At 31.0% G+C, this 15,868-nt stretch overlaps 2 protein-coding genes across 7 annotated transcripts; both read right to left on the bottom strand.

The window, feature by feature from the left end:
- Nucleotides 1–2,129: 2,129 nt before the first annotated feature.
- LOC107961808 (pterin-4-alpha-carbinolamine dehydratase 2, mitochondrial) lies at nucleotides 2,130–5,090 on the bottom strand. Its single transcript, XM_016897959.2, has 7 exons — nucleotides 4,653–5,090; nucleotides 4,548–4,591; nucleotides 4,139–4,242; nucleotides 3,042–3,127; nucleotides 2,847–2,970; nucleotides 2,656–2,724; nucleotides 2,130–2,428 (listed from the first exon to the last, which is right to left on the bottom strand). The coding sequence occupies exons 1-7, from the start codon at nucleotides 4,701–4,703 to the stop codon at nucleotides 2,340–2,342; spliced, it is 567 nt and encodes a 188-aa protein (XP_016753448.1). The 5' UTR covers nucleotides 4,704–5,090; the 3' UTR covers nucleotides 2,130–2,339.
- Nucleotides 5,091–8,232: 3,142 nt separating this feature from the next.
- LOC107961809 (uncharacterized) lies at nucleotides 8,233–15,535 on the bottom strand. Of its 6 annotated transcripts, XM_016897962.2 has the most exons (9): nucleotides 15,378–15,535; nucleotides 14,498–14,758; nucleotides 13,893–14,032; nucleotides 13,666–13,765; nucleotides 13,129–13,209; nucleotides 12,676–13,044; nucleotides 11,664–12,001; nucleotides 11,016–11,160; nucleotides 8,233–8,665 (listed from the first exon to the last, which is right to left on the bottom strand). In XM_016897962.2, the coding sequence occupies exons 2-9, from the start codon at nucleotides 14,664–14,666 to the stop codon at nucleotides 8,565–8,567; spliced, it is 1,443 nt and encodes a 480-aa protein (XP_016753451.1). In that variant the 5' UTR covers nucleotides 14,667–14,758; nucleotides 15,378–15,535; the 3' UTR covers nucleotides 8,233–8,564. The 6 variants fall into 6 exon arrangements, with proteins under 6 accessions (XP_016753451.1, XP_040971657.1, XP_016753449.1 ...); XM_041115723.1 differs by having other exon boundaries at nucleotides 8,233–9,928; nucleotides 12,676–13,209; XM_016897960.2 differs by having other exon boundaries at nucleotides 12,676–13,209.
- Nucleotides 15,536–15,868: the final 333 nt, after the last annotated feature.

The raw sequence follows: 15,868 nt of genomic DNA, 5'->3' as shown, positions 1-15,868 counted from the left end.
TCCCATTCCTAGTGTAGAAAACGCGAGAATATGATTGTGATGATATGATATTGTTAGCAGCGTTGAGTTGTGTTATCGAAAAGTGAATTGTAAGGCATATGAACTGAATAAACCAACCATTTGGCATCGAAACTTAGGTCAGTGATTTCCATAGTAGGACTGTATAAATCTCAACAAGTTTTATGGGTGGAAGCTTCAGAACACATATCTCTGCACCAGAAAAGTATGTAAATGGTAAGGCTTCTTCCTTTGGGGTTATCAGGCTAAATTGATTCTAGTTTACATTATTGATTGTAACCAGTGAATTTCCAGATATTGATGTCGGACCACTGTTGCACTTGGTGTTTATTTGCTTCCACTGATGTGGAATTTTGTTTTATTTTTTAAGGTTTTTCTTAATGGTGCAACACATTTGGTTAAAATTGGAGACGACATTATTAGGAGTATTTTGGAGACGATATTGTTAGGGAATGGAGTAGCCACGAAGATCAAATATGAAGTGTAAAACGAATAAGAAAATAATTATAGAGAAGGGGGTTTGTAAAATCACAAGGTTGTCGTGGTCTCATTCATTTATTTAAACATTCTTCTGCTAGTGAAACTAGTCTGGAATAATGGTGTAATGGTTATTTTGTAGATGAGCAAATAAAAAGAGATTTGGAGGTGAAGTTGGAGATATAAAAAGTTGGTGGCCTTATAATTTATTTTAACTTCTCTCAATCAAACCAATATTAGAAATGGAATAATATTTTAATTAATTTCATTTCAGACGTAAATATTAATTTTTGGAGTAATATTTCAATCTGTTTTACTTTATGCAACTTCTAATTAATAAATTGAGACAATTCAATTATTTTAGATAGAAATATTCTAATTTAATACGAATAATAAAAAAATATTTTAATTTTAAAAAAATTGCAAATTTTCAATTCAAGTTCTGTGAACCCAAGCAACAAAGGTCGAACCTACTATTTGCCCTGAGTGTTGAACGCATAGCTAATATTATGAGATCGACTTGTAACAACTTTTTGCCTCTGAATTGTAAAAAAAAAAAAATTGAAATTTAAGGTAACTTGAAGGATTTATGATATCAGGAGAGGTATGGATTTTTTAGTGTGTAATTAGTTGTAAATTTGATCGTGGGTTTAGTCACTTGTTTAACTCTAAAGTTCTATCTAAAAAATCAAGAGGTTTGGACAAAAAAAAATGAACCTTGAAAAATGGGTTTAAATAAAGTTTAAGGCATGGCATGTTCTTTATATAGGCTGGGTCTTGGACAATATTTTTTATTCGAGCCAACCGGTCTGATCCGAATATATTATGTTATAAAAATAATTATATTAATTATATATATTAAATAATAATTATATTTATATTAAATCACTAACCTAATAACAATTATACAAAAAAAAAAATTTACCCAACTAAATATCCCAACCCATAATATAAAATTTTAAAAATTATATTTAATACAATAAAAAATTTATTATATTTATTGTGTTTTTTAATATAATAAAATATTTATTATATTTATGGTAGTGTTTTTTAATATAAATACTTTTTAATACATGTCTAATGTGTTAGAAAACTTTTATTTTAGCGCACAGTTTACTATATTTTAAAAAAAATACTTTTAAATAAAAACTAATTTAAAAAAGTCAAATATGGGCGAGCCAAATTTAACCCGAGTTTACCTTTCCTAGATCGGGTTAAGCTTGAATAAAAAAATAAACTCATTTTTCAAGCCAAACTAAACTTAGTGATTGAAAAATAAATCTAAATACCTTACGTAAGATTCGCCCAAACCCAACCATGATCTCCCCTAGGATGTTTTGAGAAAGTTAAAATTAAAGAAACGGGTCCTGGAATGTTGTCATCCTAAAGGAAACCTCGGACCATTTCAAATAAAGTAACCTTACTTTGTTGGAGCACCGAGCATCCATCAATTTCTTCTAAATAAAGTATCAAGCTTAGCTACGGACCTGTCCCATACTCATCATGCATTTCACATATCCACCATCTCATTTGGAGGCAACACTCTAATAATGCATGCGATAACCATACATATTTACTCCTCAACCCTTTGAATTCACAATATTCAACTCATTACTTCTCTATATGTATTAGAATTAGCAAATTGCATGTGCTTTATTATGTTATATCTAGTTATCCATATTTGTAGAATCCTCAAAACACAGAAGTCAAAATTTTAATACAACAAAGTACTGACCAACAATGTCGCAGAGCTTGAGCCAGAACTTTTGAAAAAGAAAAATAACTTAGATGGAGAAGAACATAGTTGTTTCCGACTTGTAAGTTTAACGGTCCATGGATACCCGTCAAGCACTAACTTTCTTCCTAAGGAGATGGTGCAGGTCGAGTGTGTTGATCTTGGCAGCAAGTATGAAGTCATTTTCCGTAAGTCCACCTATCCAGAAGGAACATTCACATTTGAACATTACAAGTTAGAAGAATTAACTTAGGCATACTTGCAAATAAAGTATAACAAACAAACAAACAAACAAATAAATACAAAGCATCCTCACCAGAATATCGTGTAAAAGTACAAAATGCAGAACTATTACAGAAAAAAACCAAAAAGAGGCAAAATTGAAGAACAGAAATTTAGTCTTTTCAAGGACAAGAAATTATTACCAACAGCATGCGTCCATATTTCAACTGTTACATTGTTCCATCCGACCAGATGCAGATCTGGATGATGGCCTGCATTACGGAGAACACTTTCACTCATCCAAGCAATGACCAAAATCACCAAGCAAGTCCATTACACAGTCATTTCCTCTCATTAGAAACCTGTATTGAGTAAAAAACATAACACAATGTACCTTCTGCTTCAGCAATATCAGATATAAGCTGAAACATCTCCAGTCCTTTGGTGAAACTCTTAACTTTCCAAGACCTTTTTAGCTTCAATGTACCCCCTTCATTTGCCATATTCCAACCATCCACCTGGTCAAAACTAAAACAGTAAAGGATTTTGGTTTATATAATAAGACATTAATAGACATTTAGAAAAATACCTTTGGAATTAGTTTACTTGCAGTTTCTTCAGTCATGGCCCGTAGATCCTTCGTGTTGCATGGCACGCACTTCTTAGCCGACAAATCTAACAAAACCAATCAACCAGTGAGGCAATAAGAAGTATCCATCATGATCAAATCTAATTTTCTCATAAAACATTAGCCAACAATGAAAGCCAATACGTAGCACAGCTGCTACTGCAGTCCGCAGAAAAAAAAAAGACCAGAAAGTGAGGAAAAGAGTAATTATATATCACAGCATATGTACAGGTTTAATCTCCTAATACCTCATAAAAACAAGGACAGTTCCAAGAAAAATGAACTTTTTTAAGGAAATCGACCAACCAGGGGCATAGACAAGGGGGGCAGGCAGTGGCCTTGGCCCCCCTAAAAATGGTAAATCTGCTATTTAACCTTTTCAAATTTATAAAAAATTACAAATTAGTATAATAGTAAAATTGCACTTTGGCCTCCTAAAGCAAGTTTCAGGCTTCACCCCTGCGACCAACCCCAGGCAATTTATTCACTTCAACATCAGCTAATGAAGTTCAATCGTATATTAAACTCAACATATTCAGAAAAAAAAAAGTGCAAGATCATATGACGAGGCAAGGCAGTGGATTCTTTTGGTCCTAAGAAATAAATAGTATCCAGCATGGAATAAGAAAGAGAGAAGTCAAGAGAGCCTTAGGCCACAAAAGAGATTGGTTTTAATTTCTACAATAAGAAAGAACATGAAAGAATAGAATACACATATTATCAAAGAAGATGACATAAGAAATACATTTAACCATTGAACTAAGATTGCATCACTTCCCATGTAAGACTAATTAAAAAGCAGTCTAATCTAAAACCCTATTAACTGACGTTTCAACAAAATGCTAACAATCCATTCTCGGGGATATAAAAAACTAAAAATGCATTCAATTTTCCTTTTCCATAAAGGGTGAGAAGGGAAAGTGTTAAATCTTGGCCAAAAAGGTATACTGCCATGATAACAAATCAAAAACACCAGAAACAGGTCAAGAGTAACGCGGCTTTGCTTCATACTATCAACATCATATGATGATGGTCTAGCGTCATCAGTCTCTACGCACCTTTAGCAGTGGCGGTGAAAAACATTCTGAATCCATAAACCGAGATCTTATTTGATGAAATTCCAGTAGGATCACAATTATTCTCAATCACTTGTGTACCGCAACTGCATATAAATAAAAAATGCATCTTCATAAAATAAAATTCTCTAACAAATTAAACTGAAATGACTTTAATTACGATTTCCATTACTATTATTCCAACATTACAATAGAAACTAATATCAAATCCAGCTAGACACTATTTAAAATAAAAAATTAGCCGATACTCTGGATTAAGATTTAACTTCATGGAACTAAGTTTTTATGAACCAGAAAAGAAAAAGAAAAAAAAAGGAGGGGGGGGGACATACATGTAAGCTTAAAAGCAGCAATAAATATTCAATCTCGAACTAAAAGGAATAAAAATTACCGTCCATGAGATCCAAGAAGGACTGGAAGTGAAGCAAGAGGTACCTGAAATAAAAATTAAATGAAAAAGAGAGAGAGATTGGAATGTATGAAAGAGTAAGTGTACCTGAAATTTAGAAAGTGAGAGAAACGGAGCTCGTAGCATTCGTGCGATCATTTGTCAATCTTGACGATGCTTCCGTTTTAATTTTGAACCCCCCATTAAGAATCCAATAAAACCCCCAAAATTTAAAAAGAAGGGTCCTGGAATTTTTTATTTGGTCCCTCCTTTTGATTATCTACAACATACATTCGCCCCCCCTTCCCAAGTTTTACTGCTAAATATATCTTTTTCAAAATAATAGGTACCAACTCGCATAATTTGAAATTATATTTTAACTCAAGTGAAGCGAGCAGCATGCCTAAATTCACTTTGTAAATCTTTAAAATTCTTTGAAAATATTTAATTAATAAAATTAATTTTAAATGTGGTTATATCAAAGCGAACAAATTAAAATATTTTAACAAAAAGGGGAGAAATCAGTTTATGCCTGTGTAAGTAAAACTAAAGTAATTTTATATTATTTTGTACCTATTTGAATGACTAATATTTTAATGATTTAACTATTATATTTTATATTCCATTCATATAAATCGTATATGTCAAATTTAATGTAAATTAAAATTTTATAACTATCTGTTTTACACAAAAAAACTTTCAATCATTCAATAAATATTAATATATAGAATATTTTAGATTAATGTAATAGATATATCGGATCAATTTGAGATATGTACAATTATATCAATAAATTCAACCGTTGGATCGTTAAAATATCAGTTGTAAAAAAAACAAAATAATATAAAATTATTTTAATTTTATATTAGTATAAATGGATCTCTCCCCTTTAAGAAAACATAATCATTTTAAAAACTAATGATGATAAATTAATAAGAAAAAGTAATCAAATTGCATTTTATTATTATTTTAAAATAAAAAATACATCAAATAAAATAGATTAAATTTAATAAATAAAATTTAATTATCTATATATTTGTATTTATATTTAGCCCTTTATTGAATTAATATCACGAATCAATTAAGCATTAATTTAGTGAGCTTTTGCTAAGTTTGTTACTTTATTTTTTGAAAATAAATATAACATTATCTATTTATCCTTACATTAAACATTTTACTAAGTTGAAGCAATAAGTACACTGATGGAATCAAAAAATTTAGAACATGGTTCAAAATTTTAAAAAATATTAAAACATTTAACAAAATCATATAAATTAATTTATAATATTAATACTTGATAAATCAATATATAATATAGTTAAATGTAAAAGCATTATAAAATTATTAAAATAATAATTAAAAAAAATACATCAAATAAATTTCAATAACTAGCAACTTTTCACAATTGTCAATGATACTTTCTAATGAACTGAAATCGTTGAATTATTTTTCCCTTATCAATGTTTTAAAAAATATGAAATAAATAATTTTCAAAAATCAATATTTACTATTATCAAATAATACAATTATTTGTAGTTTTAATTTTTATTAGTATACCAAACAATTTTATAATATAAATTTCTATACTCAAAGTTCAGTATTTAATTTTTCATTATTCAATTTTTTTTCGTTTATCAAATACTAACTTAGTAAATATAATTATTATGACAAATTATAAGAAAAATTGAGAACGCAAAAATGAATTCGTTATTTATAATTTTTTTTATGAAGCTAACATAGAACTAGTATTTAAGGGTTGAGAGAGATTATGAGTAATTTTAGGTATTGTATTAGAAAAGTAGTAGGTTTTCTTAAAAATAAAAACTACATGAGTGCTTTTTGAGGTCACGAGAATGCAATATGTCAAACACAAAATTAACACAAACCCGAATTTCACACTAGCAATAACAATTTCTAAACAAAAATATTAAATATTCCTAACCATTATTTGAGAAATTCAATATTATAAACACAATCAAATCTTAATTTCTTCAAGGATTTATATTAATACAAATCTAAAATTTATTACCGAATTAAGAGGCTAGGAATCTCATACAAAATCAACATATTAAAATCACTTAATTAATAAAAAAAGTGAACTTTGCAAAAAAAAAATCCATCACAAGTAAAGTCACAAATTTTTTTTTTAGAGATTAACTAATAAATTTGATAAAAAAAAGGAATTGTTGCCAAATTAGAGAGATCTATTAAAATATCTTATAAAAATTTTGAAAAGTATAAGAGGAACATAAAAGAAATTTGAAAAGAAAAAAATTAAGAGTGGAGGAAGATTTATATATTTTCCTTTAAAATAATTTGTTTTATAAAATATTTATTATAACATTTTTGTGCAGTCAATTCACTAACTTTATAAATTAAAATACATTTTTAAGCAAACTTCTTTTAAAAATATAATTAGTTGTTAGTGTGACTCCGAGCTTAAGTATTAACTCAATTGAGATATTACTCAACTCAATTGAGATATTACTAAAATACATTTTAATATTGGTTACTTTAATTTTTGAAAGATAAATGTAATATTATTTTAAAAACAATATCATTTAGTGATATTTTAAAAGAATATCTTCTAATTATTAACTAATGTTCAAATTAGTTTTAAAAATAATACTGAATCTTGAAAGGTAAAAGGAAGTAAAAATATCATAAAAATCTTTGTATTAGGAGTCAAATTGTATTTTACTCATGGTACTTAAATTTGGACAAACAAGCCTATGTATGTTACATCAAAGAACAAATTGATTCTTTTTATTAAAATTTTCATCAAACTCTTCTATTAAAACTAACATAGCTAACAAAACAACCAAACAATTATACATGATGTACTACATGTTCCTCATTCTGACATCCATAAACTAATTTTTAACAATAAAAATAGATAACATTTTTTACAAGACTATTTTATTTTTTTATTTAATATATAAGGACTAATTTGTCCATTTAAAAAAAAGAATGTAAAGTAAAATCAAATTCCTAATACAAAAACTTCCATAATATTTTTACAATAAAAAAATCTAATTATTTCCATTATATTTAAGCGTTTAATTGAATTATTATGACAATTGGATACCAATTTAATTGAAAAATAAGCAAAATGTCCATTCCTTTTATAAAGTAATAAAAATAATTATAAAATATTTTCTTTTTATATTAAATAAACCTAAAATAATAAAGTAAACATGATGGGAAATCACTAATAATAAGTGCATTTTCCTTATTGAATTTTTAAAAAAGGTATAACCTTTTAGGTAATGAATTTTTTTATATTTAATATTAAATAAACATAACAAAAACAAAGTTGAAACTAAATTATTATTAGCTATGATTACTAATTTAAATGCCAGTAATTATGAATAAAATCTTGAAGAATATACATATTTATTGACATAATCTGATTTTTTAACTAGTTTTTTTGAGGGATTCAACTACTACTATCTTACTCATATTCATCATTTCTGTGTTAACTGGTGGATCTCTTCTTCAGTGCTTCTATGTACTAAACACATGCCAGGAATCAGACATTTTCGAATATAGAAACATAGATCTCATCAACTGGTTTTCACACATGACAGAAAAACAACCAAAAAAGGTAGGAGTAACTTCAGTGCACTGCATTGCACTATTAATACAATAAAATTTAATCAAAGGAGGACTATCTGAATCAATGCAGTGATAACAAATAAGTAGTAACCATAAAATTATAACAATTACAATAATTCGGTCTGAAATAATTTTAAAATGTACAATTTTTCAAGAAAATTAGCAGTAATGTGAAAGCTTTCTACAAGGGTTCAAAGTGTATGCTATGAAGTAATTCTGTTAACCTCCAAACACCTACCATATACATACAAGTAAGAAATGGAGGGGAAAAATAACATTAAACTATAAATGACAACAATTATCTTTATCATCTAAAATTTACATCCATCACTCCATTTGTTCTTATAATCACTTTGGAAATTCAAAGTGGGAAAACTTGTCAGCATTATACAAGGTCAGTAGCTATATTAAGTACATTCGGAAGAAAGGTTGCACAGAAATGGAATTCCGCGTACCTATTATTTTGCCATTAGCGGATAATCTAGTAATGTTCATCATAAGACCTGCACGTAAGGCATGCAAAACTTTAAAACTGTTAAGATGATCAAACTCAAAGCATTCAACAGATGTTATGACAAGCAGTGTAGCTATAACTCTTATAAGCCTCCTCTCTTTAACTCTCCAATTTTGCTGATGGCAATATAACCTCAACTCCATAATCTTCTTATAATTTAACCAAACCTTGACCAGGAGGCAGCTCCTTCTTGCACTGTAGAACCCCAGATCATGTCATTGTTTTCCATCTTCGAATCCATTCCTATCTTAAAGTCTTTGTGTCAAGATCCTAGTAAACACCCCAACTGGACCTCTTTTTTATGGCAAATGTCCAGGTGTTGCAACTGAGTAAATTAAACTAATTGTTTAACATAATCACTATCTTCTCGAATCATAAGTATCATTAAATCTAAATCTTTCCCAGAAACAATATAGTTTACCCCCAAGGCCCTAGGGCTATATCACCATCTTACCTGAAATACCTCAATCACTTCTTAAATATGTCATCAATTCCAAAAGGATGCACTTTAGAAAGATAATACAAGGAGATAGTTTGGCATTAAAGCACAACAACGAAATCAATGAATTAAAATCATGAATTAAACATAAGCATCCGCAAGTACATATACAATCAGTTAGAGAATATCTGCCTAATCAGAAAAGACTTCTATGTTTGTCTCTTCTCCTATAAAACTTTTAGTGAATCAAAAACTTAAGTGACTTTATGACTAACTAAACTCTTAAGTAACCTTCAGGCAGCTGTTGTTAACAATGTTCTATTTCCACTTCCCTAGCGTTAGCACTATGAACCTAACTAAAATATAAGTGTGTTAGTGCATCCGGGGAAAAAGAGAGAGAGAAGCTATTTGGACGATGACTAATCTGAGCAAACTGTTTCAAATCACTTCTGAGGCTTTGAAGGAAGATAAAAATAACTGAGTTCGGTGTACTTGATTTAGACCTAAGCCTAGGTATGAAGGTGAAAATATACAAGAAAAAATCCTACTGAAATTCACCAACTTTCTTGAAGGAAACATTATTATCAGCTAATATATATGCTTTAACACTCATGTTGCCTCTCCAATGGCAAAGGGTACCATTTTTCTATTTACTGTATTCAAAGAAAGCAGTCTAGCAGTTTTGAGTTCGTAATGTCATCTTCTGGTCCTTAATGCATGCAGCGGAGGCCAAGCAGCCGACAGGTTAGATAAATGGACCTTCGGAAAAGGTGATATGCGCCATCCTCATTAACCATCATGCCATGTATCCACCTAACGGAACAAGAAATGCTTCTGCTCAAGCAGTAATGTGCACACAAAGACTAATAAAAGCAGATCAAGATGTCAGATTTGATTATTCTTTCCATCCTCAACTACTTCATTTTCTCAGGGTCCTATGTTAGGAACTGCTAAAGCCGCAATTTTTAACTTTATTTGAGACAAGCTTTATTTAGCACAATCAGAGCCATCATCAAGTGTTGTAAAATTATTGTACCACTTAAAAAAAAATCATATCTACATCCCAACTTTAGCAACAACTAAAAGTACCAACTAATTACAACTTCCAATATCCCATACAGTTTCCTTACTACAAAGCATCTATGCCTTATGTTCCTTCATATTGACAGTTACAATGGCGGGGTCTTATCTTAGACAGTAGAACTTTTTGTTTCAAATAAATAATAAATTAAATTCCGATTGCCTCCAATATGTTTCACATATAGAACTTACAGAAATAATTATCCAAAGTTCAAGTTATGGAATTTAGAGACATAATTATCAAAAGTTTAAGCTAAGATCTTATAGGGGTTCAAGCTATTATGTTTTTCTAACAAAAACTATGTACTGATGCCAGTATGAACTATCAGAAAAACAGAAGGGCCTAGTCAGACAGATAAAATTTCCTACAAGCTTCCATTCTAAACTTTTAATTTCTTAATACGAGCATAGATGGGGGTCTAAATAATTTTCATAGAAAACGACAAAAAAGAAGAAAAATGAATAAAAAACAAGATAAAAGCAACAGAATAAGATAGCAAACAGGAATCTGCAAAATTATATTTCAACAATAATTCATATACAGAGCTTATATCATTGGAACTTGAACTATACAGTAAACAGACACTTTCTATGACTACCTTTGATTAAAAGACAACAAGCACTCCACAGGGTTGTCAACTAAGGGTAGAAAGAAGAGGAAACAAGCAATGCTGACAGAAGAAGACGACAGATGATACCTTATTTCATGGTTAATTTTGAAGAGAATTGAGTTTTTAATTAGAGGCCAAATTTCACTTAAAATCAAATATGAGGACAAGGAAATATATTAAAAGCTATTCAGAATCTTATTCCTTGTTACCAAATTTCTTGGCAATGATAGGACGGACATCATCAACATCAACCAAAGTCTCTAAGAAGGGAAGTAATGAAATTAGTGCACAATCGGATGGATCATCAAACCAACTCTTAATAGGAATCCCGTTATTCACTTGCAACCTGAAAACCTGAAATCAGTGAAGAAGAATTCTTAAGCAATAGAAGTATAAGCATACGAAAATCATCACTCTTTCCCAATTTTTATTTCACCCTGTACTATTTAAGTTGATAGTAGAGAATGCATTTGATGCTGCTACTAGACAAAAGACCTCTATCAGTTCTAGGCGATATTAAGAAGCAAGGCACGAGTCCTTTCAACTAGTCTTACCATAAAGCTCAGTTAGTTGGATGGTTCTTAAATGATCTTTATGCATACTCAACCACAAGAAGTACCTCCAAATCTGAATCTTTCTAATGACAAAGACACAAACAATATATCACCGGTTCACATACATATACTCTTTGCCTCAGCAATAGTAAATCTCACAAGCACATTAAGTTTAAGCTAAAAGCAATATATATACATATATATATAGGGAAAGATGACAGCTAGGGTGGCAACTATATGTCTTGACTGAAATTGAAGGCAAGAAAGATTAAGTTCATGAACCTTTAGTGAGTAGAAAAGTACCTGTGGAGAATTATCAATAATAGCAACCTTTGCAAGATCAACACCTAAAACTGTCAAGTCTTTAGTGTAATTTCCATCTGAAAAAATGCATGATTCACGATAAACCCGTCGAGATATGAACTTTCGATCTGGATCCAATATGTCCAGTAATTGTTCTGCGTAAATGCTTTGGCTGGCAGTAAAGATGATGACTTCAAACATCTCTGCAACTTTCTCCAAAAAGGTATGTAGGTGAGGCCTCTGCTTTACATACACAGTGTGCTCTTTCATATTGAAAAATACTGTAAAGGTGAAGTCAGCATCATCACAATGTTCTAGTGTAGAGTGGACGAGAGTCTCTGCATGTGTCAAAGAAATGGCGATCAAACACTATAGTACTATTTATCATTAATTTGTTTAAAGCACCAAGTAGAACAGAGAAAAGAAAAGTAAAAGCTCAAATAATTTTATACTGATTGTACAACGAGGATGTAGCTTCCAGATAAAAAATGCCATCCAAAATAATTCACCTATGTGAATAATACCATCTAATAATCAACATTTTAGCAAACAAAACTGGACATGCAATCTACTTATACTCCAGAAAGGCAGAAAGCATTTGTAAATTTTCTTGCAAATTTTCAATATTGACCTCATTAACAGAATAAACTCTGCATGTATGGTGATTATGACATACAAAGACAACATTTTCCTCAGAGTAGTGGTTTTTTCCCTGTGAACTGTTTATGGGAATTGAGACAATAAGTTCCCGAAAGGTTCCACCAGTATTTTTTTTTATCAGTTCTAGCCAAAATCTTTGGTCTTCCTCACAGTACATCAAACTCCAGGTTATAGGCCTTATGGCTTCATTTATGACGTGGAATAGTTTGTTTGATACTCCATTTAGAAGGATGACAAGAAATAATTAGTTCATCTGAAGAAATGTTCAAGAAGCGGTAAGGTGCATGAATGATGGATTACTTTGAAAGGCATAAGTCTACAATACAAAACATGCAAAATGCACATGCCTTACCATCCAAATCAAGCACAAGAGTTATCAGCTTCCTTTTCCAAGCCTCTGTCAGAACACTAGCAGGCCGGAAGCTTGATACAACATCAGATAGCTCTGGTAAATTTTTTATAAATGCTTGTGGATCAAAGTCATCTGCTTGATCAGTGTCAGAGTTAACATCAGATTCTTGTAGGCAGGATCTCATCTGATCAATTGCTAGACATAAACCAGTATTATCTTGGGCCATCATGGATTCCTCATGCAAATCAAAATCGTTAGTATCATTGGCTTTGACAGTGTCCTCAAGGAAAGGCAGTATCATGCATTGCTCGGCCACATCAAACAACATACTTGGCTCAGAACATTTAAAATCAGGAAAAGAATAGGTCCCTGTGAAGTTATTGTCAACAGCATTTCCATCAAAGGGTATGCTCGCAATTATCATGTCAGATATAAAGAAATCTGACACATTACATGTTTGACTGACAAATAAGCTTTTGTTATCATCACTGTCATCAGCCCCAAATGCTGGCAGTTCAAGGCCATTATTACTCCCTACAAATATTGAGAAAGAGAAACCCCATGTCAAATAATTATCCTAACAGAACCTTGCAACCCTCATGACGTGAATCTAGAATATTTGAATTCCATAAAAGTTCTTCATTCTACTCTGCATTGAATACAGGTAAAACAATACTACTATTTAACGAGATATCAACTGCACAAAACCCGCTAAATGCTAAAAGTTCATACAAGTACAAATTGCCCCAAAAGCATGTAACAAGATCAAAAAGAATCTTTCTTCTACTAAGTTCTTTGTTTCTAGAGCTACTAAGTGGTAATCATATTTTAGGCCAACTAACTTTCCAAGAGATAAGGAATTATAACTTAATCATTATGCTTAGACAGGGATTTCAATTAGAAATGCCCCTGAAAAAAAAAGTTATTCTCTTAGCCACAACTGGAGAATGGAAAAGAAATTCATGCAAACCAACTGAAACAAAGAATCACCTGCATCATTGTCAATATTTAGCTCACTGTGTATTTGGATTGGCTCCAGATAAGGAGAGAATATTGTCTCTAAGTTTGAGCCACATGTATGGGCAGATTCCTGCAAATTAATAAGGCATCATTGATAAGCAACCAGGTCATAAGCCAGTCTACAACATGACATCTTCAAAAAGCAGAGTAAAAACAAAACTAACAAAGTAAGGTCCTAAAAGGTAATAAAAACTTGCCATTCCTCCCAAAGTTGCAGAATCAACAAAAGCTGGAAGCTGTTTCCGAAGCTCAGAACCGTCTTCATCCAGAATTAGTTGCTGAGCACTGGCTCCATCAGTTTTAAAAATTGGGGAGGCTACTTCTACATTTGATGGATCTATCAAGAACAGTCAGTATGCACATGAAACAAGCTAAGATACATGCATGGATAGAAGTAAAGAAATGAATACCAATATATTCTTATCCCTACAAACAGAATGCCTATCATGCATGCATAAAAGTAAACAAATGACTGAGCGAATAGCAGTACATTTTTATTCATTGAAGCACCACATAGATGATGCACTGATAAGTTTAAGGGAAGGGATGTATAAACGAGATCCTAATTTTCCATTATCTGCAACGATTTTAGTAGATAAATTAATATTTCAATCCTCAAAGTGGCTCATATTTTGAAATTGCTAATTTTAATGCACTCAAATCTAAAGAGAGCACATAATGTTAAGACACAAGCAAACAGCAAAGAATTTGTGAATCTTGGTAATAGGACAGTCCAAGAAGCTCCTGTAACTCTAAAATTAGCATTAGAGAAATGTTGGTGTTGTTCAATAAAGTTGCTTACCATCATGAGAATTCTGAATACATGTGCTGAATTCAGCTCCCTGCTGGGAAACCCTGACATGACAGCATGGCCTTTTGCAAATCGTGCTAGACCTCTGACACACACGGAGACTATTTTTGTCTCTTAAAGAAACCGTGCTTGATTTGGTCTTCATTCTTAAAGATGGCATTTGATCTACAACAGTTATATATATCGAAATCTCGATTCCGGAAAATCAGTGGGGGAAAAAACCCCTCCAAATAATCAAATCACCAGCAGAAACTGTGCCAGATGAATAGTGAAGGTAAGAAGCGAAGCTATTAAAACAGACAGCATAGAGGACTAAAAAAACAAAAGAGACTGACATATAAAAGAAAGAATATTCAAGCAACATAATTAGTGAGCAGTGAGACATGTATAGCAACTATAAAACCAAAGAAAAAGATGAGGATTAAAAGTCAAAGTCGATTACCCTTTTACTAGAACAACTAAAGAAATGTTAAAACAATCAATTCAGAACACTGAATACCACGATTCTGAAAATTAGATCTTGATTTCTGTTCAAGAGACAACTTTTCATACAAAAGGAAATTTAGAAGATAAAAGAGAACGGTAAGAAAAACTCTTCATAAAGAGACCATGCTAAAACAAAACAAATCCTTCAAGTAATCCACCCAAATTGAAGTCAACCCAAGTCTTTTAACCACATAAAACACAATAAAACCTCTTCAGCATAGCTTAATTACAAAGAAAAAATACCAAAAAAGACTAAAAAAATACCCCAAAAAAATAACCGTTCTGCTTATTAAACCCTAAACGAAGAAAGACGAGCTGAAAAGAAAATTTACCAAAAAAATAATAGTGAAATAGTGAAATTTCTATAGCATGAAAATAGAAGTACCTGTTTTGGGGAAAAAAGAAGACTTTGTTTTTTCTTCTTTTCCTTCTCCCTTTTGCTGAAGAAAGACTTGTGTGTGTCTGTGTTTTTCTTTCTTTCTTTCTTTCTTTCTTCTTTTTGATATCGAAGTGTGTTATTTTTTTAACTTCCACGAACGGTCAAGACAAAGGTTGGAGGGGACAAATGTCGGCTTCTTTTGGATGATCAGACGGCTGTGATCAAATCATTAAGGAGAGTTTGGACTAATAGAACTTTGCCACGTATAAAAATGGGACCGACTCTTTCACACGTGCAGCTTCGTGGAGAGAAAGGAACTTTTGGGAGGAAATGGAGTTTGATAACTTTTTGCGTTAATATACTATTTGACACCTAAGCTTGGTTTTAATGTTTAATTTAGTATCTAAGTGTTCTTCCCAATTTGGTACTTAAGTTTGGGTTTTGGTGCTCACTCTAGTATCTGAATTTTTTTCAATTTGATACTTAAAGTTTTTTGG

The sequence above is a fragment of the Gossypium hirsutum genome, chromosome A06 (assembly GCF_007990345.1).
Source record: "Gossypium hirsutum isolate 1008001.06 chromosome A06, Gossypium_hirsutum_v2.1, whole genome shotgun sequence".
Classification (NCBI taxonomy): Eukaryota; Viridiplantae; Streptophyta; class Magnoliopsida; order Malvales; family Malvaceae; genus Gossypium; species Gossypium hirsutum.
Note: the sequence above shows the minus strand (reverse complement) of the source record. Positions and strands in the feature narration are given on the sequence as shown.

What these genes read in the sequence shown, in the direction of transcription:
- LOC107961808 (XM_016897959.2), bottom strand. Translation starts at nt 4,703, where the DNA reads ATGATCGCACGAATGCTACGAGCTCCGTTTCTCTCACTTTCTAAATTT. An exon ending in TCTCACTTTCTAAATTTCAG is followed by an intron (nt 4,592 to 4,652) that starts GTACACTTACTC and finishes TTTTTATTTCAG; the next exon opens with GTACCTCTTGCTTCACTTCC. An exon ending in TGATATTGCTGAAGCAGAAG is followed by an intron (nt 2,725 to 2,846) that starts GTACATTGTGTT and finishes TCCGTAATGCAG; the next exon opens with GCCATCATCCAGATCTGCAT.
- LOC107961809 (XM_016897960.2), bottom strand. Translation starts at nt 14,666, where the DNA reads ATGCCATCTTTAAGAATGAAGACCAAATCAAGCACGGTTTCTTTAAGA. An exon ending in AAATATTGACAATGATGCAG is followed by an intron (nt 13,210 to 13,665) that starts GTGATTCTTTGT and finishes CAATATTTGTAG; the next exon opens with GGAGTAATAATGGCCTTGAA. An exon ending in TTATTGATAATTCTCCACAG is followed by an intron (nt 11,161 to 11,663) that starts GTACTTTTCTAC and finishes CACTGATTTCAG; the next exon opens with GTTTTCAGGTTGCAAGTGAA.